Genomic DNA, 27,333 nt, shown 5'->3' on the forward strand with positions numbered 1-27,333 from the left:
CCTCCATGAGCTACAGATTCTCACAGGAGTTTACCACATGGTTCATTTTCAATGTGACTTAAAGATTCCAAAAACCATACTCTTGATCTAATAATGCAGAACATGAATGAATATTGGTTAACCTCACCTGAACAACCTCACTATGCACTTTTGACATAAAGGAAAATACACACTTTGATTCTTTTGCTTCAGAATCAGGATCCAGCCTCTATCATTCTCCCTCTGATGTTTCCTATATTATATCTCTCTCCCTGCTGTTAGTCAAAATAAAACGCCAGGTAGAACTCCACTTTATTTTTAAGCTGTGACTTCTTTTTGTTCTTGAGATTTTTTGGAGAGATTTTTGCTCTCTTAAAATGGGGGATAAAATAATCTTTGGCAAGACACTAGATGACTACGAATGTATTTAATGCAACCTTGCTCCAGTATTAACATTTTCACAAACCACAGTAGGCAGACCCTTACTGTTTTTTCATTATCCTTTCCAGCAGTGGCTGAGAGCCCAAGTGATGCCACTTTACCAGATAGGTATTCTGTATGTGTGTTTGACTTTAATCACATCCTTTCAACACCACGAATCTTTGTCTGACAAATTATCTTCTCCACAGGCAGGCAGCCACATCCAGACTTTGATGGGGTCCCAAAGCCTTCAGCACCGTAGCCGGGAGCAGCAGCCATATGAGGGAAATATAAACAAAGTGACCATCCAGCAATTTCAGTCACCATTGCCTATTCAGATCCCCTCTTCACAGGCCACCCGGGGACCTCAGCCTGGACGGTGCTTAATTCAAACTAAAGGGCAAAGGAGTATGGATGGCTATCCAGAGCAGGTGAGAAGAGTTGTGATTGTTGATGAATTTTCAGGAAATGTTCAGGGAAATCCAGTGGATCCGTGGTTTACTTTCCCTCACTAATGCAGTCTGGGACAAATTAATGTTGCTACCATGTTGAATGGAGTGGAGCACTCTTTCTAGGGGTTTTACCATTATTTTCAGTGGTTAAACACTACAAGATATAAAAACTGATAGTTGGTAAAATGCCCACTTCACATAAGGAGAAACAGATGAATTGAAAGTTTTTTACTAGTATATCCTATCCCTTCTCCTATCGACTTTCAACTCTAATTTAGTGCTATAGCTTGGCTTTTGAATGATACAGAGCTTCAGTGGATTAGGCATGTTTACCAAGGCCTCTGGTGAAACTGACAGTGTAAAAAGTAAACTATTGGTGGGAACCTTTTCGAAAAATCCTATCTTCTGGTTATTGAATAGGACAAAGTTAAAGCTTTGCTTGAAGAAAATGATAAAGAACAGTTAAAAGGGAAACACTTCTGAAATGATCCAAAACCACTGATAAGTACCCTGTAACAACAACAACAACAACAACAAAAATGCTGCTCTCCCGACCTATCTAAAATTGGGATTTACTTTTCCATTATAGAATGTTTTCTTCCTTAGAACCAGAACACCGAATAGAGTCTTATCTATTGGTTTATATTATGCTTAGAAAATAAGGCATTAAGATCTTAATACTCCCATAAAATTAATTTCTCTTATTTCATTCTTCAGATAACTGGGTAAAGCTCCTACCAACTTCACTAACACCTTAATATGGTTAATAAAGATTTCACCTTAGTATTGCCTACTTCAGATATCACGCTGCCTTATTTTCTGAACATCTCAGACATTACCATTCTCCAGTTTTTTCTTTCACACTGTTAAGAGCCATTTATTATTTGGATCCCAGCTGCTCTAGACATTGCCTTTACTTCTTAATACCCTTCTTGAGGCTTAGATTAGGTATTAATCATTCTCAGACTCATAGGCTTGAAGACAACTTTTTTCCTGTCCTACCTTGATCTAGGTTGAGTATTGGATTTAAGATAAAGAAATCAGGTGCCTTTAATCAGGTAATGATATAAGGCTTTTAACTCTCCAAACAGTCTTTAAAGTTAGTAAAGTTTTAAATTATGTTTTACTACAGGCACCTAGAAGGTTAAAGATTGTTCATATTCCCTCCCCCCGCCCCAAAATATCACAACCTCAGTGAAGCTCTTGGATTTCATGATTCCTATTAGAAGCTACATTGAAAAATCAACTGAGATCAGTGCCCTATGTTTCACCTACTTTAAACAGTAGGTTTGAGCACTCTAAATTTAAGGGCCTTTTTTACATTATTTCTCAAAATACATCAATTGTATAGTTTGACTAATGAGAGGATTACTAAATTCTAAAGTTTACATACTTATTAAACTTAAAACATCATGATTCTTTCAGAGAAGGTATTTGTCATCGCTGACAGGTGTTTTGATCCACAGCTGCAACATCAGGTGCCTTTCAATCTGAGAGGTAAAAACTGAAACATGCAATGGCTGTGTTTAAGAAAGGGACTTAAGTAAATTCTTCTCGGCTTCCCAGTTTTTTTCCTGCCTTGGTTTCAGGCGGAAATGCTTTGGAATGCTGAGGTAAAAATTTACCAGGTGAATAAGAATATATTGTTATTATCACTAATTTGATTCATAACTTGTTCATAACTTGCTATTTTCAAAAATAACTGTCCTTAACTTGGTTTCTCTCTTTTGCCAATGTATAATCCATGACGAAGTATATTTATATTTGTGGAACAAACAGAAACCAAAGCAGAAAGCACTTTGGAAAGACCATGGGAAAGCCTAAGGAGCTTTTAAACAATGAGTACTAGTCTGCAAACTCTGCCGCCCATTCTCCAGAGTTACGAATCTGAAGACATATTCTCAAAATTTTTTCACAGTTCAGGGTAACATTTGTCCACCACTTGTGGCAAGCTAGATTCATATGGCCCATTACTGTGTGTCTTTCCTCCCAACTCCACCTTTAGTGACCTCACACAGTAGAATGACACTGTGGGCAAAGTTACATCAGGGAAATTGACAAACACCATAAACCAAGCTCTTCCCTACCCCCAGGCAGCTCCTAAATATCTCCCAGCACATCATCACCAACTTCTACTCTGTTTTCTTTCATCTCTCTTCCCCACTCCCCCATAACTTCCCCACTTTTCCATTTAGCTCTGTAGCATTCAAGAAAGAGAATACCTAGGGGGTGGGTCTCAGAATTTGGATTTTGACTCTCATGTTAAGTTGTGTGACCCTGGCCGAGTCTTTAACTCTTTCGGGGGTTCGGTTTTCCTCCTTATAAAATGAGAACATTACCACCCACAAACAAAATTCAGAAAGTTTTTTAAGAGTCAAATGATACAATTCTAAACACCACACACACACACACACACACACACACACACACACACAGTTAAGTCTGGCTCTGTGAGTATAGGCATAGGCAATAGAAGAAGTAGAAATACAACATTTTAAGAATTTAAATATCAGAGGAAACTTCACGGTTATCAGTCCCAACTTTCCTAATCTTCAAATAGAAAAGCAAGTAAAGCAAAGTAAAACAAAAGAGAGAGAAAGCCTGAAAAAGTTTATGAATATCACTCTCATAATGAAAATACTGCCTGTATTTTTTACTTTCCTAAGTTTTATTTCTTTTAAAAACAGACCTCTTGAATATGTATGTGCATGCACACATTAAAGACTTTTATCCCACATTTAACAAGGAAAAAATAGAGAAAAATATTTAAAATATTTTATCTTTTTATTTAATTTTATTTTTTCGGTGTTCCAAGATTCATTTTTTAGGCACCACACCCAGTGCTCCACGCAATACGGAGCACTAAAGAAATATTTTAAAGCTACACAGTTTCAAATGAAAATTATAGAGTAGTGACTGAAGTGCAAAGACCAAGGAAGTCACTGAAAATTTCTAATGTGGGCTTCAGTCATTTAAATCAAGACACTCTATTTTAATAAGGCATTTCTAGTGCTGCAACAAAAGAGCCATAAAGAGAAAAACAGAGTTTTCTTCAATGATCACAACAATGTTAATTTGGTCAAGTACATACATTTCCCAGCTTACAATGGTTTTACTAAGATTTTTAAACTTAACGATGGTGCAAAGGCAAGACACATTCAGTAAAAAACTGTACTTCAAATTTTGAATTTTGATTTGTTCCTGGGCTAGTGAAACACAGTTGAGTACTCTCTCCTGATGCTGGGCAGTGGCAGCGAGCTGCGGCTCCCAGTCAGCCCCAGGATCACGGAGGTAAACACCAATGCACTTATAACTGTCCTGTACCCTTGCCACCATTTCGTTTCTCACTTTTAGTACAGCATTCAATAAATTTCATGAGATATTCCACACTTTATTATAGAATGGGTTTTGCATTAGATGATTTGGCCCAACTGCAGGCTAATGTAAGTGTTCTGAGCACATATAAATTGGGCTAGGCTAAGCTATGGTGTTTAGTAGGTTAGGTATATTCAAAACATTTTTGACTTATAATATTTTCAAGATATGTTGGGTTTGTTGGCCTATAATCCCATTGTAAGTCAAGGAAGATCTGTACAATATGGAAAAAAACTAAATTGTTCACAATTTTTAAGTGCAAAGAGACATTATAAACATAGTACAGAGAGATTACACAGCATGATGAAGCACACTAATTTCTATTAAAGTTAGGAGATTTTACATTTAAAAAAAGTAATCACTTATTGCAATGCTATAGTTGAAAAAATATCCAATTACAAAGAATACACATTTTTTAATTTAAGGAAAAGAAGTCTGAATGAAAATAAGAAAAGAAAGGGCAGTTAGTGTCTGTTATACTATGTATAGGATACACAGTAGCCGTCCCCCACTGATTCACAGGGGATGTTGTTCCAATTCCCCCAGAGAATGCCTGAAAACCATGGATAATATGGAACTCTCTATATGCTATTTTTCCCATACATACAAACCTATGATAAAGTTTAATTTATAAATTAAGCATGGTAAGAGATTAACCACAATAACAAACAACAAAATAGAACATTTATAACAATACACTGTTATAAAAGTTATGTTAATAGAGTTTCTGTCTCTCAAAATATCTTATACTCACCCTTCCTGTGGTGATGTGAGGTGATGCATCTGAACTAAAGTTTGTTCCTGACAGAGAATTTATTAGATTTGAATTACATTAGAATTAGCCTCTGTGAGTTATACATAGTGACCTGCATCCAAAATATTCAAGGGAAAAAAACAAAACAAAACTCCAAAATCTTCCCACTCTTCCTTGGAAGAAATTATTTTCCTATTTAAGAATATGTAGAGTATATGAAAGAGCTGGCCAAGAGACAAGATTTCAGACATTTCTTTAGATTAGATGCTCTGGTCAGCTGCCTGAAGAGCTCACAGAGGTGAGGCTTTCATCTGTTGAGGCCAAATGAAGAAAACATTATTCTGAGTGTGTGATGATAAAAATGTGGAAAATTTTGTTTTATTTAAATTATGGATTTTTTAATTTAATAAGCAGTAATTTGATAAAGATGGTTAGAAAATAGTTATTAAAGTTTTAATATGTTATTTACTCAACTGATTTCAGGGACACTCCATACTTCATTCTACCCACTTAAAGTATTACTATTTATAAATATTTTCCCCTAAAATTTTACTCTTCAGTAACTAAAATAATATTGCAACTTTGAAGTTATAATTCACAGTTTAAAACAATAATGTGTAACTCAACACCACAAATTCTACAAATTGACTTTCTAAGTTCTGTACAGTCAAATAGTAGAATTCAGTAAGCACTGCAGTAGGAACAGAAGGACTCCCTCAGTACTCCAGTAAATCAACGTATCATCTTCTCGGTTTCCTTAAGCAGAAAATGAAGGAAGTTAAATTAATAACTTTTTAATTTATTTACAGACAAAAAGCATTTGAGTTTCTATTTCCTAGATACATACAGAGTTGACTAATTTTTTCTGAAAGATCTAGAAAATGGCACATCGGAGGATTTTATTCTTTAGTCTTTAGTATGTCTTTTCAAAAGATTTAATTAATACTTTGAATTGGACTTGCAGCTCTAATTCACAACAAAAGAAGGTATGAAAATAGAAGAATTTAAAAATTATTCTTGAATATTAACATTTATATATTTGATTCTATTATTAGATATTATATAATTATATATTGTTATATAGTTATTTCATATAATAATCTATTATAATATATCGTTACATATTATAACAAAATTTACATATTATAGATAATGTATTATATATTATCATGTCATTATATAAATCAGATCATGTCACTCTTCTGCTTTGAAATTTCTGAAATCATATACATCCTTATTATGTCATAAAGTCCCTACAGATCTGGCCTCTGCCTCCTCTCTTTCTACTCTTTCCTTCACCTATTCTTTCTCTAGTCATGCTGAACTTGTTGTTGCTGTTGTTACTGTTAATGTTGTTGCCAACAGTATAGATATATTTTACATACCTTAAAGTTCACCTCTTTAAAGTGTACAATTCAGTGGGTTTTATATATTTATACAATTGTGCAACCATGCACCATATTATGCAACCATAATGTAATATTTAAACAGATTCATTATTCCAAAAAGAAACTTTGTATCCAATAACCGTAACTTTCCATACTCCCTTCCCTTCATTTCCCCCAGCCCTAGACAATCGCTCATCTACTTTGTGTCTCTATACATTTGCCTCTCCTGGGTATTTAATATAAATGAGATTATATAATATGTGAGGTTTTTTTGGACTAATTTCAATTAACATAATGTGCTAAGTGTAGAATGTATTACTAATTCATTCCTTTGCATTGCCAAATAACATTCCATTATATGGATATACCACAAAGTATTTATCCATCAGTTTATGTACTTTTGGATTATTTCCACTTCAGGGCCATTATGAATAATATTGCTATGAACATTCATATACAAGTCTATGAATGGGTAGTTTTATTGGGGGGGGTAGTTTTTTTTGGAGGGGTAGTTATTTAGGAATGAAATTGCTTGGTAAAATGGTGATTATATTTGTAATTTTGAGAAGCTTCTAAACCTCTGCCTATGGTGGATACCACATATTACGTTCCCACCAGAATGAAGTATTCTAATTTCTTCACATTCTCACCATTATTTATTGTCTGTCTTTTTTATTATGGCCATCTTATAAAGTAGTATGTCATAATGATTTTAATGTACATTTTTTCAATAAGTAATGATGTTGAGTGCCTTTTCATGCATTTATTAGCCATTCATATGTCTTCTTTGGATAAATGTCTATTAAAAATTTTTGCCCATTTTTTATATTTTTTTAAAAGTACTTATTCATTTATTTGAGAGAGAGAGAGAAAAAAACCAGGAGGAAGAGGGAGAGGGGAAGAGAATCTGTAGCAGACTCCACACTGAGCACAGAGCCCGATGCAGGGCTCAATCTTACAACCCTGAGATCATGACCTGAGCTGAAACCAAGAGTCAGACGCTCATCTGACTGAGCCACCCAGGTGCCCCAGCCCATTCTTTAATTAAGTTATTTGGGTTTTCAATTTCTGAACTTTAAGGTTGTTCATATATTCTGGATATAAGACCCTAATCATATATATTATTTGCAAATATTTTTTTCCCATTCCTTGGGTTGTCTTTTCAAATTCTTGGTAGTCTCCTTTGAAGCATCAGAGTTTTTAATTTTTATAAAATCAATCAACCATTTTATCATACTTGGTTTTATATCTAAGAAATCATCACCTAATTGAAGATCATAGAGACTTACTCTTGTATTTCTTCTTAGAGTTTTGTAGTTTTTCCTCTTACATTTCAGTCTCTGGTTTAGTTTGAGTTCATTTTTGTGTATGGTGTGAGGTAGGGATAAAAGTCATTATTTTGTATGTGGATATCCAGTTGTCCCTGTACCATTTGTTGAAAAAACTGTTCTTTCTTCAGTGAATTACCTTGGACCTTTTGTTGAAGATCTACTGGCCATAAATTTTGGGGTTTATTTCTAGACTCTCAATTTTATTTCATTGATCTATACATCTATCCTTATGCCATCTTGTTGTTTCTTGATTTTATAAAGACCCATCTACCTTCAGGGCATTTAAAATCATTGACATGGGCTGGCAGTTTTCTCATGTTTCTTTTTGTCTGTTGCATGATCTTTTACATTATTTGTATTTCTGCTAAAATGTCACTTGAGTATTTAAAATATCATTTCTTGGCTATTCTTCCTAAAATAGTTCCACGTTCCTGATCCATCACTCTCTACTACCTTTCTTGCTTTATTTTTTTCACAGCTCATCTCACTATCTGAAATTATTTCTTATTTACATGTTTAATATGTCTTCTCATCAGAATGTAAGTTCCATGACGGCAAGGATATTTTATCTGTCTAACAAGGTACCTGGCTCTTAGTAGGAAATCAGTAAATATTTGGGGAATAAAGGCATGAATAATGATTTCTATAACAATTTTCATTTTCAAAGCTATAGTGGTTTCTCCAAGCAGTTAATTACATAATTGGAGCATGCCATTGAACAACTGGCATACCTTCTAACAGCTCATGACATACTTTCAGAAGGAGTCATTATATACCTTTGACAATGCATATTTGAAAGTATCTTTTGTCATATATGCACATAGTTATAAAAATAAAAGTTGAGTGCTAAGCATGTGCCAGCCATTGTCCTAGAGAGTCAATGAAGAGATAACATAATAGATATGATTAATACAGGTGATCCAAGTGTCCTACTTGCATAAAAATCCATGTGGATGTGGATACGTCTTCACTAATACTCTCTGGTAATACTCTCAGGAGTCAGGCGTAGAAATGGCCTCAGAAGCTTAATATACTTGATTACAAAGTTCCTTCTTGATGCTTCAACAATTAACAACCCTCTAGTAGATCAAAACCTCACCTTGAATTTCAATCAGTACAGAATTTTTGAGGTTCTGCCTACTTCACTTCCCAAAAAGATTTTCCACAAGCAACTATATTTTGGTTCTTTTAAAGTAAAAGACAAGAAAAGTCAATTGTTTTATAACAAATAAGCAAATGTCCCCTTGAATTTTTACCAAGTAGCCCTCTTGATTATAAGTGACTCAACCTAATAAGACTTACGCAAAAAAAAAAAAAAAAAAAAAAAAGGGAGAGGGGGCATGGGTTTAACTCATACATACTTAGCTAAAACTACAGGAATGGGCAAGCTTCAGATGAGGCTTAAAGTGGGCTCATGACCTCTCTATGGGTTGGTTCCTGTCTCAAAAAAGGCTTTCTCCTCATGGTAGTTTTAAAACTAGCAGGAGAGAGCAAGATTCTCTTTCCTGGAAATCATAGTAGGCATCTCATTACTCCTTTTTGATTGGATTACCTGCCCATCTTATAAACATTTACATTTCTAGGGCATACAGTGCTTTGTTTGAGGCCTAGATAACATGATTCACCTAAAGTATATAGGCTGAGAATAAAGAAGTTGATGAGTTATTCAGAGAGAAATTAAGGTTATAGCTACCAGAATTAGGATGAGTGGATCTTGGACAGCAAAAACAAAGGTATCCCTTAAAAGCTTTTACACACACTCCTAGGAAAGATAATAATAATTAGGACATATCATAGCACATCAATTCATTACAGCACCACCAAATATTTTTCTGCAATGCAATTCCCTAATCCTGATCCTAATCCTAATTCCTCCCAACCCACACACACTCACACACACAAACACATAAGTTGTTCGTATGTGCACATGTACACACAAGAGCTACCATCTCCTTTATTCTTGCCACTAGGTTGTAGAGCATTGCAAGACCATATTACTACCTTCTAGAGATTATAGGTTATGACTTCACAGGGCCTCGCTGCTACATAACAACCCATTTTATCGTAGACCTCTCTAAAATAAGACCCAGTATTTTAATAGAGCAAGATTGACACAGACCAGAAGCATGAAGTCAAGTCAGATGATGGAAGCAGACTCTCAAAGAAGCAAATACACCCTTGACTTCCAGCCCATTATTTGTATTTTCAGCCAGAAACTTCATTCCTTGATATCAGTATCTTAATAGAAAATTGAAATGCTGATTTTCATTACATAAGCTATTTATTAGCCTCTTAGTTCTGACCTTTTGCTAGAACACTGCATTTCCTCTTTGATAATTCTCGTTAGTTTCTGACTGCTTCTTGGCTGTGAGCTATTCTCTCCTCTTACATTTTATGGCCCCGTTACCAGGAAGGTGGAACTCCTTATATGTGAGATGAATACGCTCTGTGACATGCTTTATGGGACGCAGCAATCACAACGCAACCTATTAGCCATACCATAGCATGCCCAAGGGCGGTCTAGCTTCAGATCAGAATTTATGGTTGTTTGTCACATTTATAAAACCACAGTGTCATCTTTATTATTTCTATTATTAAAAAATATATTGAGGCAGTTCTTCACACACTTGGCACATACGAAATTTGTTTCCCTTAGATTTTTAGTGCCTTCCAGATTGACAATAATATAAAATAGATATAGTCAGTGCCTTGAAAGAGAACTACTAAAAAGTACTCTCAGCAATTTAATTTGTAAATAAAATCTGTTGCATACATTTCCTTTCAGGTTTTAGAATGGCCTGGGGAAAACCAGAAGTGTATATACTTTCCACATATTTCATTTGCAATATAAAATTTTCACATTAGAAAGATATAACCCAAATTTCAAATAATTTAATTGGAAACGTGTAGGGGAAGCACAAAGGTAAAATGTTTAAACCATATTAGTTCCTTCCTTACTATTTTCTAATTAACCACTGATAACAAAAAAGGATACAAGGTAAACTGGTATATTGAATAAAACTAAAATATTCCTTTGAGCTATATCAAGCTATTTTATGTTCGTATCCACAGATGGTGAGCCATGTAAGTACAAAACTATTATAAACTGTTGTTGCTATTACCCTATGATAACTGGTTTTAACAAACCTAGCCCAATTAGAGGAAAAGTTATAATTAAACATATCTTTAAAATAAAAATATGGGAAAGTACTTATGGTAATTGCAGTTACCCATAATTTAGAAACTATTCATTAAAGACTCTACCATAAAAATCCCATTAGTGGATAGTATTTTGCCCTTGTGTTGCAAGTGAACTATGTAATAGTTAAACATTACATTTATTATTAAGAAATATGATAGTAAATTAAAGATAGTCTCATTAAGTGGCCAAACCTAATTAATCCAGTTCCCATGGACTCTTAATATATGCTAATTAAGCCAGGAACAGTACTCAAATTTGCCTTGAACTATCTAAGAGGTAGGGATTAAAGGTATCTTGAAAATAAAAATATAGAGAGCATCTAGGCATTTACATTTGTCCACAAGGAAATTAATAGTCTAACTAAGCAAGATTGCTGGGGAAGACATTACACTACCTAAGAAAGCAAACATTTACACTCACCTTTAAGAACTTTCTCAGAATATGTTTATATAAATACAAAATATATGTGAATGTATTTCTTTAGATTTTTTTTTTCTTAACTCCTTATTAATCTTTGGCCTGCTAATCTCTGGTAAGACTTGGTTCACCTAGTTCCAGTATTTGTTCTGTACTTAAAGTTATAAAATCTTCCTTCCTTCCTTCCTTCCTTCCTTTTTTCTTTCTTTTCTTTTCCCTTCTTTTCTTTTTTCTTTCTTTTTTTCTTTCTTTCTTTCTGTAACAAAAATGTATGCACCCACTAGGGTCGCAAGTCTTTCAATCATCTCAGGTCACCCCATCCCACTTTACATGGAAAGCTAGCATTTTCACCATGGCCTTCATACATATCCCAGCTCAGGATCATCAACAATTCCTAGGTTTGGGGGCATCTGGGTGACTCAGTCAGTTGAGTCTGTCTTTGGCTCAGGTCATGATTCCAGGGCCCTGGGATAGAATTCCACATCAGGCTTCTTGCTCAGTGGGGAGACTGCTTTTCCCTCTGCCTGCCAGTAACCCCTGCTTGTGCATTCGTGCACACACTCTCTCTCTCTCTCTCTTTTTTTCTGACAAATAAATAAAATCTTAGGGGAAAAAAAAGCATTCCTAGGTTTGTTATCATCTCTCTAGATCATTCCTGGCAATGACTTCCCTTCTGCTGAATTCTTGATCTGCATTCACTCTTATAATAGCCTCCTCTATACTACAGCCTTAGCATGACATGGACCTACTCCCATGCCATCATTTCCCTGTAGGTCTTAACACACAAGGCTCTTGTGTTTAACAGATTTTCATTGATGGTTTAGGGTTTGGGGAGATAATACCGCACAGAATACTAGAATATTAGCCCTCACGGTTCTAAATACTTAACTATGCCTTGTCAGTTTCTCCATAGTCTTGACCTCTTTCTGTTTTCAGTGTTCTCCTCTGTCTTCCAAGGCTTCTAACTGCCTCTGCAGGAGCTGGTGACAAACGCAAAAACTCTATTACTGAATATTTCATTTTCTCACTGTTCCACCCTCACTTGAGCTCTGATCAAAAGTTCTCCCCTTTCTTAAAATAAAAACCCTGCTATTTCTAAACAACAGAATCACCTACCAAGGAGATGAATTGTGCTACTCTCTTAGCAAGCAGTAGCAACTTATTCAAACAGCCATATTTTCCCTCACTGAACATTTGCAAATATTCTTTCACTTATTCATACGGTCTCTTCTACTTGGTCAGAATATATGTGCATTTAAAGTAGGTAACTGAAATAATGCATAATTTTATTATTGTTATAACTATAGCTTTTCATTTTTTAAAAATTGCTAATCAAAGTGCATTTCTACCCACAATAATGAGTAAGTAAATATCTGCTTGCCCAGGTAATTTCAGGTTATTTCAGTCATGACTTATGCCTATAGAAGCACTAAGTACTTTGTCTTTTGTGTACTGAGATAATATAGACTAACCCTGGGAACTTTAAGTGAAATGTGGATCTTTTCTACTGTGATGCAGTTATTTGAAAATATTTAGCTTTCATATATATTTGATCACTTTTTTGTATCTTTTTTATATAGTTTTGTGTGAGAATAGAAAAAAATCCTGGCCTTGGATTTAGTATCAGTGGTGGAATTAGTGGACAAGGAAATCCATTTAAACCTTCTGACAAGGTAAGAAGTGACTTTCTTATTGATGGTTTTAATTAGAAAAACACTGTCTTTTACTGCAGGGAAAAAAAAAAAAGGTCAGAAAAAAATGTACTGGGCTTTAATAAAATAGTTAATTATGAAGCCAATTAGATACACTTTCAGCACAGGGGAAAAAATTCACTGCAGTGCTTGACAAATCCTAAGAATAGGGCGAAAAAAATCAGCATTCTCTTTCAAAGGAAAGTTGTTTGTTTTTGGTTTTTTGCTTTTTGTTTTGCTCATAATTGTATATATTTTTAAGAAAACTATATATGCAATTTATAACAAGTTGCTTCCAAAAGTTTCCTTGTAGATCAGTTATCTGGGAAAATGTTTTCTCATGGTAACAGAATGATTAAATAATGCTTTATTGCCAGGGCCAGCTGACTGAAATCTCTTTAAGTAATTATGTTGATAAAATATTTCACTAATAGAAGTATAGAACTGAAAGGCCACAGAAAACAAACATTCTATGGGAAAATCAAAGTTAGCCATGGCAGAAAATTAAAGGCATCCTCTCATGCTTACCTGTCTCTCAAACCATGGGTAAAAGGTCACCACCACCTCCATGCTGAACACCCAATGTGTGCCCATACTGACATCTGGCCTGTCTGATCCCACTGTGGACCTGGACTACCTGACTTTTTTATTTAAAACAATTTACCCTGAGTTATATTACCTACCCTGCTACCATCAATGTTTAATGCTCTCAGCTTTGAATCAATTAGTAATTATAATTTGATAATAATTGAAACTTTATACTTTTGACCTCATCAAATGTATTTGCATTAAGTGACATCACAAAACTTTGGGATAATGAAAAAAGACAGAAATTAGATATGAGTAAAACCTCCACAGGTTCTCGATTTACTTTTGAGTTACAACCTGGGACAGATTCTTTCAACTTACCACTATTATAAAAAATAACCCACACATCAATTTCTGATCATTAAACCTCATTCTGAAAACACTTGGGTGTCCCTACTCTGGAGATTTCTATAACCTGAAACAGAGCCTTTAATCCCTTATTTTCCTCTACTTCTTCCCAATATTCTTGTTTTCTCACATTCTTTATGCCCTTTCCTTTCTGGAAAAGAAGAAGAGCGGACTAGAAGGTAGAATTTTTCACACCACACATATTTAGAGGGTAGGGACTAGAAAGAAATCCCCAGTGGCTATAGATGGAAGTACCTTTGGTCAGCTGGTTGGTTGGATCAGCTATTCTACAAAGAAATGTGCATGAGGCAGCCTTATATAATTAGGGGAATGCCAGTTAGCAATGTCTATTCATAAGTGACTAGTGCCTTTCTATTTTGAAATGATGTTGAAGATAACCATTGATATAGTAGAATTAAAATATTCATGGTTTTGTAGGATCAAGTGTTTATTTAATTTTAAACAAATTATCAGTATAGTTTAAGACAAAAAGCATGAAAATTCAAAATTATCAGAAACATATGATGGTATTTTTAAAAGCCTCAAATCATTATGTTTTATTCATCTTGACCCTTCTCTTTTTCTCCGGTCTCACATTTTCTCCACCAAGTTCTTTCAATGAGAAGTTACTAATCATATCATTCTTAAGATAGTTAAAATCCAAAAAACATGTTTTCTCTCCTTTCTCACCAGCATATACAACTTTTCATTTTATTTTTGGAAGGCACAGGGTAATAAATGTTTAAACTAAGGATGAACAGATTGCTAAATAGTCAAGAAGTCTGAATGCTACTGCTTTTCTGCTGTTATTTTCAACTCAAGGAGAGAATAAATACAAGGTTTTAAAATTATTGCCTGTAATTCTTCCACTATGACAAATATGAACATTTTAGAACTATTAATTTAATTTCACATTTGTAACACTTTAATGACTCTAGTGAGACTGAACTGTTTCTATGATATTATAATTTGCTCTTTTGGTTAAATGCAACAGATATAAAGCTTGAATTGATAATGTGTCCACTGAAAGATTTCCCCTCAAAAGCACTTTTCTTCGCCTGATTACTCTCTAAAACACACTTCACAATCTAAAAAGTGAATCTCTATTATTGCAAAATCGATGAGAGTAATTAAAAATTGCAAATCTGCAGAAGACTCTAAAGATTGCTCTTAATTTATTGACCACTTTTGATGTAACGGCAAACATAGGGTGGATATTTAGTTAAAAGTGTACAGAGAATCTGAAGACCTTGGGTCTGACAATTATTACAAGAACTTAATTCACTCACAAGGAAAGGGATTAATCTCTTGGAAATACAGTTGCATTTCTTTAGCCCCATGTCCCATTCATTTAGCCATTGCATAAAATTTAGAGTAGAATCCAAAGGTAGTTAGTACCTAAACTAACTAAAAATGCCAAAAAGGAAGAAAATGAACTTAAAAAATACTCCTCTTTCCACTGCTGAAAAAGAGACTGTTTTTTGTTTTTTGTTTTTTTTTTCATGAGTTGGCTAATTTACAGCTGAGGGTGAGGAAAACAAAACTAAACAGATTTTTAAATTGAACAGATACTACCTGAGTCAGAGTTGGATGTTTTATAAGGAGTCCTAGTCAAGCAAAAGCTTAAACTTTAATATGATATATATTCTCTTCCAATAAACAACTCATGGATTACTATATTCTCAGAAGCACACTATATTATTTTACGTACTGCTCAGGAATGTTCGAATGCTTTGTAAAATTCTAAGTATGTAAGATAACTGAATGCCTTTGAGGCATTCAGGACTTTATATATAAAGTAGCCAGTAGATTTATCCCATCCTCTTCATTATGATTGATTCATTATGATTATGATCCATTTCACCAAATGCCAAGGACCATTGTGAGATAGGATCCAAACTGATCACCTGCTATATCGTCAGACAGAGAAAACATGAAGTACGAAGTAGTCATCCCAAAAAAGGCTGGGAGTTTGGGAATGAGGCAAAAGTGAGCTGTGTCGTTCATCTGGCAGAAGTTCCCATTTAAATTCTGGGGTAGCATGAGATTATGCAGAAAACACTTAAGACAGTCCAAAAGTTAACTGATACTTTAGAGGGAAGTCAGGATTAAGCCAGACATGGAGACTGTTTTATACTGGACTTTGAGAGCTTCTAATAGCATCTGGTCTTACAAACTTAACTACTCTCATAGACTCGGAGGTTGTCCTAATTGAATATGGTCTTCTGGGACTAAATGGATGGAACACAGTTAGTCCTGCAGCTCATGTCATTGACAGAACAAGGTTTAATAATTGAACAGACCTATTCACTTGCCATGGAGTTCATTATTTTGGGTTCACTGCCAGGTGAAAACTGCTTTTACATACTTGGAAAGGGAAAATTTCAGAGAACCAGAGGAATATGGTCCTATGTTATGCTTGCTTCTGCCCTCCAGTAAAGTGGTTGGAAGCCATGATCTGGTCTATTATCATAGGAAACATGGCTGTCAGGACAGCCGTATGCTAGAGAGAGAGGAAAGATTTTAATCTAACATACCTGATGATAATAATAACAGTAATAAAAATAGTAGCCTTTTATTGAGTGTCTATAATGTGCTGGTCACTCTATTAGGTTCTTTACATGCTTATCTGATCTTCATAACAACTTGTGTTAGTTGAGTATTACTATTCCTCATTTTGCTGAGGCCCAGGGGGGTTAATTAACTTGTCCAAGGTCATTTAGGTGATCTGAAGATTTGAACACAAATTAATCTGTGATCTGTGATTAGGTGATCTGAAGATTTGAACACAAATAATCCTCTTCTCTTAATAAACACTCTGATGCATGCCTCTATCTGCAAATGCCACTTAGCAGAAGAGCCACATGACAAATTTATACCCTGTAGAGTTGAGACTAATATGATATTCTAATATTGAAAGTATTACAAAATCCTCTAACTAGTCATAGTCTAGATATTTGTTTCAACAAGTCCTTGGAAGTCAGCATGCATTCTCTATTGAATCTAGATAATTAGAACAGCACTGTACACAGTGGATTACTAAGCAATTACATAACTTTTGGACTAAAGTATCATTATAGTTGTGATTTTGCCAATGGAATAAACCACAAAATCTTTACCCATTTTTAAATGTTCATGAATAATAATCCATGTTTACAAAATTCAAATAATTGACCAATGCAATTTCCACCCCATGTTGTTAGAAGAGACTGGATTAAATGGATGACTGATAACATGTCATTGTAGTGACTTCACAAGTCAGCCCAAGACCCTGAAGATGAGTGGATTTTTAATGATGCATTCACATAGCTCATCTTTCAGGGACTGATAGCCCTCCTTGCCTCATTTAAGGAGAAAAGACTAAGCTCCTAAAGCTTAAAGATATAAAAGAGGGGCACCTGGGTGGCTCAGTTGGTTGAGCTTCTGCCTTTGGCTCAGGTCATGATCCTGGATCAAGCCCCACGTTGGGTCCTCTGCTCTCTAGGGAGCCTCTCTATCTGTCAAAAGATGGGTAAAGTCTTAAAAAAAAAAAAAAAGATATTAAAGAAAACTCATAGCCCCTTTCCCTATATGCTCCAAAAGTATAGTACTGAACAGTTCCATGAACAATTATCTAGTCATAGTATCAAAATAAAAGCCATGTTATGGATATCCTCAAAACACTGGACATCAGGAAACATACATACTGGGGCATTGGGACTGAACAATCACCGATTCTCCACAGTTTGAACATAATAACTACATTCAGCAGATGCCATATTTCTCCTGATTTGACCAATCTGCATGTAGACACAGAAATGATAGGAGAATAAATCCATGTTCTTAAAATTTTTTAAGTGTCCTTGCCTACAGTACAGATAAAATCCCAAGCACAGGAAAATTACTAGAGTCATGGCAAATGTAAAATATAACTGCCAATAAACCCTAAATAAACGCCCTGGAATTTAGACTACCTTACTCTATTTTATCCTATATGACTTCTAAAAGATTGACTCCAGATGCCAGAACAGCCTGCGGACGGGACTTAAACATCTTTACACCCTTCCTTCCTCACCTAGAAAAACAGTGGGACTTTTTCTTTGTGTGGAGATGGGTATTGCATCAAATAAAAGTTTATATGTTGTATATGATTAATACCAAGAGAAGAAGTACTAGATGTTGGGAATCAAAGCGTTTACTTGATACCTTTACCCAGGAATAATAACAGCCAGAGGCACGCTTGGCAGTGTTAAGTTAGAAAAGCACAGGAATAATCTTCCAGGTTTGCTCAGCCTTGTGCCATTGGGTAATTGGCAGAAGATATGTTTTTGACTTACGAAAAAGTACATGCTACATGTCTATTTCTTGTCATGTGTTCTTCATAGATAGAAAAATCAAGAATAGCAAACACATTTGTCTAGAACTCCACACAGCATATGATTTATATTTACTGCATAATTATTAAACTGCATGTAATACATTTCCTTTATTTTGTATATCTACCAGATACATATGATTTTATATATTTAGAAATTAACTTTATACTATAACTTATATACCTGTCCTATCCTTAATTCTACTTATAGTGATTATGTAACACAAAGTAATTTGAAGACTCTATGAATTATGTGAAAGTAACAGTCAGGAGCAAGGGATAGAAATAATTCTGTTTACATACTGAATTTTGGACTAAGGAAGGATTAATCATCTTTTTTTTAGATATAAAACCAAATTTTTATTTTTTAATCTTTTTTATTTTCTTTTGGGTGGGGGGCAGAGGGAGAAGAAGAGAGAGAATCTTAAGCAGGCTCCAGCATGGAACCCAATGCAGGGCTGGATATCACAACCCTAAGATCATGACCTGAGCCAAAATCAAGACTTTGGACTCCTAACTGGCTGAGCTACTCAGGTGCCCCAGATATAAAACTAAATTTTAAAAAATAAATACCAAGCATAAACTATTTTACAACATAACTGATTATTTCAGCTGTATCTTAGTCAAATTGTAATTTGAGGTCCAGAACGCCACTTTGAGGACATTAAAAGTGAAATTTTTTTAAAATAAAAAGTGTATTTTTGCATATTCTGTTCTTTGTGTTGGAAAAAGCTTGAATCTATTCAGAAATATTGATAGAAAAGTAGTCTTCACAGTCTTCTATCAGTAGGATTCCTACAGGTATTTCACTTAAATGAAACTTTCTAAAGGCATGGCACTGTGCTTTAGCCAAAAGAACAATGTAGCTTTGAGTCATTATAATATAGAGAGACAAGACATGGATTCCACTTCTGAAAGACTATAATAAAACTCAACACAGGCTTGGTTCTTCCCAAAAATATCACTGGGGTATACATGTGAAAAATATAAGGCAATTAAAAAGTACCACTTTAAATAAGAACACGGTTGGGATGTTTTAATTCAACAATAGATTTAGAAAAATCACTGGAATTAAGATTGCTATCACTTTATGATATTTTTATAACAATCAGTAAAATTAAAGCCCAAGTACATAGCTACTACATTAGTAGCTGTACTGGTTGCTAGAGTTGTACATTATTTATGTTCCATCTGCTGCATCATTTTAGTCATTTAGTAAGGAATAAAGTAAGTAAAATATTCAGGCAGAAAATGGTGTGGGAAAAGATTTAGAGATGTCCAAGTTTGCTACTATTTACTGGAAAAGTGCCAGACACTTCTCAATCAAAATATGAAAGCATGTAAAATTAATTCATAAATAATACCTGTGATAACTAACGAGAATTGACAGACCCATCAATGAAAGAAAGTTAATTACTAAGGGTCAAACAGATCTTTGGAAAGTGTGAAGTCTTTTTCCCTTTATAAAGTTACTCCAACGTGATTTAAGTGGTATTCCAGAGTCTCATAGTATTTCTCTTTTCTTGCTTGAAAAGCTTATAAACCTACTAGAATTCTTGGAAATATTATGAGAAATAAAACAGAAAATAAATAAAAAGGAATAGTTACTAGGTCTCTGCCTGTAGCAATACTATCTAAATGTTTTTTACCCACATAATACATGAGATATATCTCAAAAATATGTATTTAAAAACAGTATCATCCACTTTTCTTCCATTCCAACCCCAAAGTTATTCTATGCTGACTCTGACCTCCAAAGAATCACTGGTAAGCAGAATAATAGACTCTACATACCCCTACCAAGCAAGAAGATACTGCAGAGCTTTAACTTTTGTAGTTTGCATTTGTGTAAAGTCGGTTTCCCTAGATGCAAAACTCGAGGTGGGGATTGTTATACAAGCAATTAATGAAAGAGCTGTTCTCCAGTGAAATCTTAAAGAAAGGCCTGGGGCAGGATAGGGCGGGGAAGAAACTGGCCAAAGACTTGGGAATTGTCATGGCACAGTGCTCAGGGGGATGAGTAGTTTCCACTAGATGTCTCACCTTGAAGAAGGAAACAGCCTTGTGTGCCCCGGTATCAGGGATTGGATGTAGTTATTCCCAGAGAAGAGGCGATGGTATAACCTGCCAAGCATTTCACAGTAAGTAGGCTCCAGCTGATGGTAATTTTCAAGAGAAGTGTCAGATGTGAGCCATCAGGAACACCTGTAGGATAAGAACACCAATTTGATAAAGAGAATCTGGGCAGGTCCCCAAAAGTCTCTATTATACTATCATGAAAACAGATTTTTTTCATCTTTCAAACTGAAAGCCCCTTAGTACTAGAGATTCCAACATGCTTGCATCTAGGAGAGGCACTGCCTAGAAGCTGCATGCTTTCAACCACGGCATCTGAGATCGCCAAAGCAACCGGAATTTCAGTATGCACCCAGAAATTGACTATGTCAGGCTTTTTGCAGTGAGACCCATTTAAATCTGCTTTTAAATCCTTGTCATTTTTCTGATTAATATTTTTTCTTACCAAAAAAAAAGACACTGCTGTATTCTACAAATATAGTCCCAGTTTCCCTAAGAGATAGTAATCACCAATTGAAACAAATCTGTGTTCTTCGATAACTAAAGAAAATGTTTGCAAAACTAGATCAAAAGGAGCAGGGAAGTTCAGAGTTAACACCCTTAGTTTTCTCTTTGGGTGTGTGAAGAAATCATGTAAACTCAAAGAGCTGATTCTTAAGTTCTGCAAATTCTGACTTAAATTCTCCCTAAGATCCTTCTAATAAATCAGGAGAAAGCCACAGACAGATGAGAATAGATTTCCAGGAGAAACTAAGACAAGTTAACCTGAAAGTTTTAGAACTATGCCAGAAAATTAAGTTGTAGATCAGAATTTACAGTGTGTTATTTTTTAAGAATAAAAAAATTAACTAAAATATATATACTTAAAATAGTTTTATTTAATCACTTATTTATTATTTATTATTACTTAAATTAATATTATTTAAGTAATATTATTTAAGTAATAATATTTAAGTATTTAAGTAATATTTATTTTACTTTTTAATATTTAATATTTTAATATTTATTTTACTTTTAAGTATTATCGAAGTAATAATATATTTTATTATTATTTAAGTAATAATATATATTACATATTTTACATGAAATATATTAATATATATTTAAATTTAATATTAAATTTAAATATTAAAATATTTTATATTAAAATTTGACTAAAAATAATATATTTAAAATATATTTTTACTTAAGTAATTATTTATTTTTATTACTTAAATTATTATTTAAATAAATCCAGAGTTAGATTAAGCAGTGAGTAGATAATAACAGTTAAGGGTTATTATATGAGACACAAAATTGCAAATATGCATTTTTTTTGTTTTGTTTTGTTTTTATTAACATATAATGTATTATTTGTTTCAGGGGTACAGGTCTGTGATTCATCAGTCTTACATAATTCACAGTACTCACCATAGCACATACCCTCCCGAGTGTCCGTCCCCCAGTCACCCTATCCCTCCGACTTCCCTTCCCTCCAGCAACCCTATCCCTCTGACTTCCCTTCCCTCCAGCAACCCTTAGTTTGTTTCCTGAGATTGAGTCTCTTATGGTTTGTCTCCCTCTCTGGTTTCATCTTGTTTCATTTTTCTCTCCCTTCCCCTGTGATCCTCTGTCTTGTTTCTCAAATTCCTCATATCAGTGAGATCATATGATAATTGTCTCTGCAAATATGCATTTGTTTAATTGCCTGTCACCTTTACAATATAATTAGTACAGCTATACATGGTCTTAGTAACTAATTCTGCTGTCTTAAGTATAATGGAGTAGAAAACTACTTCCTATATTTGAAACCTCATTGATCAAACCACATCACCATATACAAATGACATTTCCATAACAAGGTACTGTCATTGAACCCCCAAAGACACTCATTAATAGGAGGTAGGAAGCAACCTCTTTTAGTGTTGGACTAAACATTACATTGATTAAAGAAGAATCGTGTCTTACTTTTGTTTGTCTCTTTGTTTACTGAAGTATACCAAAGTCTCTGACTGAGGAAAATCATATGTTTACTCTATTTCCTCCTTGACCCAAAAAAAAAAAAAATTGTTTCTACCGTGACTCTGAATGGCATATTTAGTGAGATAATATAGACGTGGGAAGACTGACTTGTTCTTTTACTGCAAGAAAGACTCCACAGTATGTTTGGTTTTGTCTAACACACGAGCTGGGGTGGCTTCAGTCCTCTGAAGGACTCCATCTCTGAACTCTAAAATGTTAGTGGTCAAAAAGACAGAGAATCAAGAACCACTTTTTCTTAGGTGCATTCTGACTGAGTGTGAACGGCTTCCCTTCCATTCATCAGCCACGTGGCTGTCTCAGTGCATTTACTCAGGGTGACATCAGTCATCATCCTGTGAAACTTTACCACATTCTTAGTCTCAAATGTCTACAACAGCAAAGTCCTTTTTCCTTAACTTATACTTGTTAAAAAGTTACACAGATAATAAATGAAAACATTGCACTATAAAATTTCAAATAACGGATGAATAGAGCATCTCAAAAGTGGGAAAAAAAACAAACCAACCAACCATCTTTGTCATTCCCCAGTATACAGCCAATGCACAGCCTTGGCCTAAGAGCCACTTTATAGGTCAGTGTATTAGGAATTCACAACTGTGTGCCTTCTGGGCATTTATCACTGGCCCTTTTGACCTCTGAGTTCCCTGCCACCTCTGAACAATACTTCTAGCATGGTCTAACTACACAACGATGTGTTAGCCGTTAAATAAAACCAAAACCTAAGTCTAAAAGAATCATAGTTTGACTGAATTTAGCTTCCAACAAAATAATTCACTCCAAAAACCTTATTTCAGCATAAGTGACAAAAAGTTTTCACTGAATCCTTCACTTTGAAGTTCATTATTTTGAAATAGAGTAAAAAATTATACCATTGTAGAGGCTTTAAGGAAGCCTGCAGTGATGATAACCAGGAAGCTGATTACCAGTACTATTTTGGGAATTGCTACAAAGAAGAATCCACAGCCACCTATAGTCCCCTACTCCTGTTTCTGATAGTTTCCATTCTTTATGCTATATATGAAGCTGAAAAGAAAACCCTCTGTTCGAAGGGCTCTAACAGAATCAGTAAATGGTTCAAGCCCAGCAATCTAAAAATTCACTACTGCTTGAGGTGGCATATTAAATATAGGCTTTAAAGCATTCATGAAATAAAGGAAATGGAATTTTTTAAATTTTTTTCCAAAGAGGCAGAAATCTGAAAACACAATATGTAAAGGAGTATGAGCATTTACCTTTAAGAGAAAATATGAAAATCAAATGAAAGAAAATTTTATTCAGTTCAAGAATTTCATTAAGAGGGGCACCTGGGTGGCTCAGGGGGTTTAAAGCCTCTGCCTTCTGCTCAGGTCATGATCCTAGGGTCCTAGGGTCCCTGCGTGGGGCTCTCTGCTCAGCAGGGAGCCTGCTTCCTCCTCTCTTTCTCTGCCTGCCTCTCTGCCTACTTGTGATCTGTCTGTCAAATAAACAAATAAAATCTTTTAAAAAAATAAATAAAATAAAAAGAAAAGAATTTCATTAAGAAATGAATAGGAGGCAAAGGTACTTTCAGTCATAATGGACAGACATCCCAGAGATGTTTCATTTTTTGTTAATACTTGGAGTACTGGAGCAATTAATAAAAGAAAAATTATAATGATAACATAACCAAAGCCAAACATAATTTTAGCCCTTACATTCAAATTTCCCCCAAAAAAGAATAGTGCATTATGTCAGCATGAAACTATAAAAATTATTCTAGTAGTCAATTTGTCATTTCTTACAGGAATCTCAAATAAAGGGGAATAAACAGCTTACTTTTTGGACACTTCTGGCAAGTCAGAAAGCAGTATCTTGAAAACTATATATATTTATGTTATTTAACTACTAAACATATGTATGTATAGTATATATACTTATTTATTATCTACATTGGTGTTTATATATATATAATATATAAATATATATATTTATATATTTTTATGTATATAAATATATATATATTTTTGTGTATATATATATATATTTTTTTTTTAATTTGGCTACTAAACAAACCTTTAAAATGACCTAAAAGAAGGATGCAAGCCTAAACAACTTATAGTTCATCCATTAAGATCATGGCCATTAAAAAAATGAAACAAGTCTCAAACAATAAGAGACTCTTAATCTCAGGAAACAAACTCTGAGGGTTGCTGTGGAGGGTTGGAGGGGAGGTTAGGGTAGCTGGTTTATGGACATTGGGGAGGGTATGTGCTATGGGCAAGTGCTGTGAATTGTGTAAGACTAATGATTCACAGACCTGTACCCCTGAAGCAAATAATACATTATATGTTAATTTAAAAAAAAAGATCATGTCCATTTTATTGCCATTAAGGTATTTGCAATCATGTAAGTCAATTTCTATGAGTTTTACCAGTCTCCTTGTTGCTCCAGTGAATTATTAATAAATTTTTTTACAAATGTAGCCAGGTGATTTCTTTTTTAATGTTTACATTATTTAAAAATGTGTGAAAGAGAGTTTAATAAATAAATATATACACTATATGTTATTCCTTTGAACATCTGTGCAAAAGATTTTTGAGAAATTTTAGAGGACTTTGGTCGGTTGTAGCATATTTATATCTCTGTCTTTTGATGGTCAAATTTCCTAGGCTTCTAAACAATTATTTCTATTCATCGCTTATGGATTTTACATCTCATTGCTTTGGTGACTAAAGTTCATTAATACACAGAAGCATCATAGTCACTGCTAATATCCCTTTTTCTTCCTCCCTCCCTCCCCACTCTCCTTTGGTTTCTAATGGCCATGGATAAATATCTTCTTTTGCTACATATAGATTCCTCAGTTGTTAAGGTAGCAAACTGTTCAAAGCCTAAGATTTGGCACTTAGCAATTAATCTTTTAAAATTTATTTTATTTTTTCTGTATTCCAAGATTCATTGTTTATGCACCACATCCAGTGCTCCATGCAATATGTGCCCTCCTTAATACCCACCACCAGGCTCACCCAACCCCCCACCCCTCTCCCCTCCAAAACCCTCAGTTTGTTTCTCAGAGTTCATGGTTTCTTATGGTTCATCTCTCCCTCTGATTTTCTCCAATTCACTTTTCCTTTCCTTCTCCTAATGTCTCCATGTTATTCCTTATGTTCCACAAGTAAGTGAAACCATATGATAATTGACTTTCTCTGCTTGACTTATTTCACTCAGCATAATCTCCTCCAGACCTGTCCATGTTGATACAAAAGTTGGGTATTCATCCTTTCTGATGGAGCCATAATACTCCATTGTATATATGGACCATATCTTCTCTATCCATCATCTGTTGAAGGATACCTTGGCTCTTTTCACAGTTTGGTGATTGTGGCCATTGCGGCTACGAACACTGGGGTACAGATGGCCCTTCTTTTCACTGCATCTGAATCTTTGGGGTAAATACCCAGTAGTGCAATTGCAGGGTCTTAGGGTAGCTCTATTTTTAATTTCTTAGGGAATCTCCACACTGTTTTCCAAAGTGTCAGAAATTAATCTTAAAATATTTTGTGATCACATTTCTGATTCATAGAGAGGAGAACTATCGATAATACCTTTATATCCTTGATGTGTCAAGTCTTCTACTAATCACAAGAGTTAAGTAAATGCAGTCTATTATGCAGATCCAATTCTGCTTCCATAAGCCACAACATAGGTTCATATTAACCTTCCTGACCCATGAAAAGACAAATTATTTGCACACTTTTGGCAGAAAGTAAAAACCCAAAACAAAATAAAAGAAACAAAAAAAAAAACTTTAAAATCTATTCAATCTATAGCTGTGTTTGTTCTTTATGAGTCAGTTTTTCCTCCAGAAACACTTTTGAACTTTCATAATTATATGAAAGCATAAAATACTATATTCTATAATATTTAACCAATGTGTTCTGAATTGTAATGATAACAGTGTACAATTTTTATTTGAGATATGGCCTTCCTAGAAACCAATTTCTTAGCATCAGCTAGAGCCAGGATTTTTCAGAATTTTAAAGAAAAACATATTTCATAAATTGAAGTTGCAGTTCCCTTAAGACAAGTTCTATTTTGGGGTCTACATTTACAATAGCTGAGACTGTCACACTCATTCACCTTCATCATTAAAAAGCCATACAAAGTTCCTTTCTCCTCTAAAGTTAGAAACGTTGGCCTTGTAGACTAACTTTCTGAGTCCATTAAAGTTTACGTCTAGAGGTGTATAGACTGGGTAACCAGTTAGACAAAATCAGATCTTAACACGATGAAAAACCTCCCATACTCACTACTTTTTAAAATTACTTGTGAAAAGTAAAACTTTCTTAAGAAAAAATTAGCAAGACAGGAAACAACATGTGTTGGAGGGGATGTGGAGAAAGGGGAACCATCTTACACTGTTGGTGGGAATGCAAGTTGGTGCAGCCTCTTTGGAGAACAGTGTGGAGATTCCTCAAGAAATTAAAAATAGAACTTCCCTATGACCCTGCCATTGCACTACTGGGTATTTACCCCAAAGATACAGATGTAGTGAAAAGAAGGGCCATCTGTACCCCAATGTTTATAGCAGCAATGGCCACGGTTGCCAAACTGTGGAAAGAACCAAGATGCCCTTCAATGGACGAATGGATAGGAAGATGTGGTCCATATATACTATGGAGTATTATGCCTCCATCAGAAAGGATGAATACCCAACTTTTGTAGCAACATGGACGGGACTGGAAGAGATTATGCTGAGTGAAATAAGTCAAGCAGAGAGAGTCAATTATCATATGGTTTCACTTATTTGTGGAGCATAACAAATAGCATGGAGGACATGGGGAGTTAGGAGAAGGGAGTTGGGGGAAATTGGAAGGGGAGGTGAACAATGAGAGACTATGGACTCTGAAAAACAATCTGAAGGGTTTGAAGAGGTGGGAGGGTGGGAGGTTGGGGGAACCAGGTGGTGGGTATTAGA

General features: G+C 34.7%; 1 protein-coding gene across 2 annotated transcripts in view; it reads left to right on the plus strand.

Moving 5' to 3' along the window:
* LOC111143206 (leucine rich repeat containing 7) overlaps positions 1 to 27,333 on the plus strand; it is a 336,603-nt gene that overhangs the window by 291,932 nt on the left and 17,338 nt on the right. For both annotated transcript variants that reach the window (XM_022496767.1, XM_022496768.1), the window contains 2 exons: positions 609 to 830; positions 12,899 to 12,991. In XM_022496767.1, the coding sequence (XP_022352475.1) occupies positions 609 to 830; positions 12,899 to 12,991 (315 nt within the window). The remainder of the gene's footprint in view (positions 1 to 608; positions 831 to 12,898; positions 12,992 to 27,333) is intronic.

This window comes from Enhydra lutris, unplaced genomic scaffold (genome assembly GCF_002288905.1).
Source record: "Enhydra lutris kenyoni isolate GAN:26980312 unplaced genomic scaffold, ASM228890v2 scaffoldscaffold9, whole genome shotgun sequence".
In the NCBI taxonomy this organism is placed as follows: domain Eukaryota; kingdom Metazoa; phylum Chordata; class Mammalia; order Carnivora; family Mustelidae; genus Enhydra; species Enhydra lutris.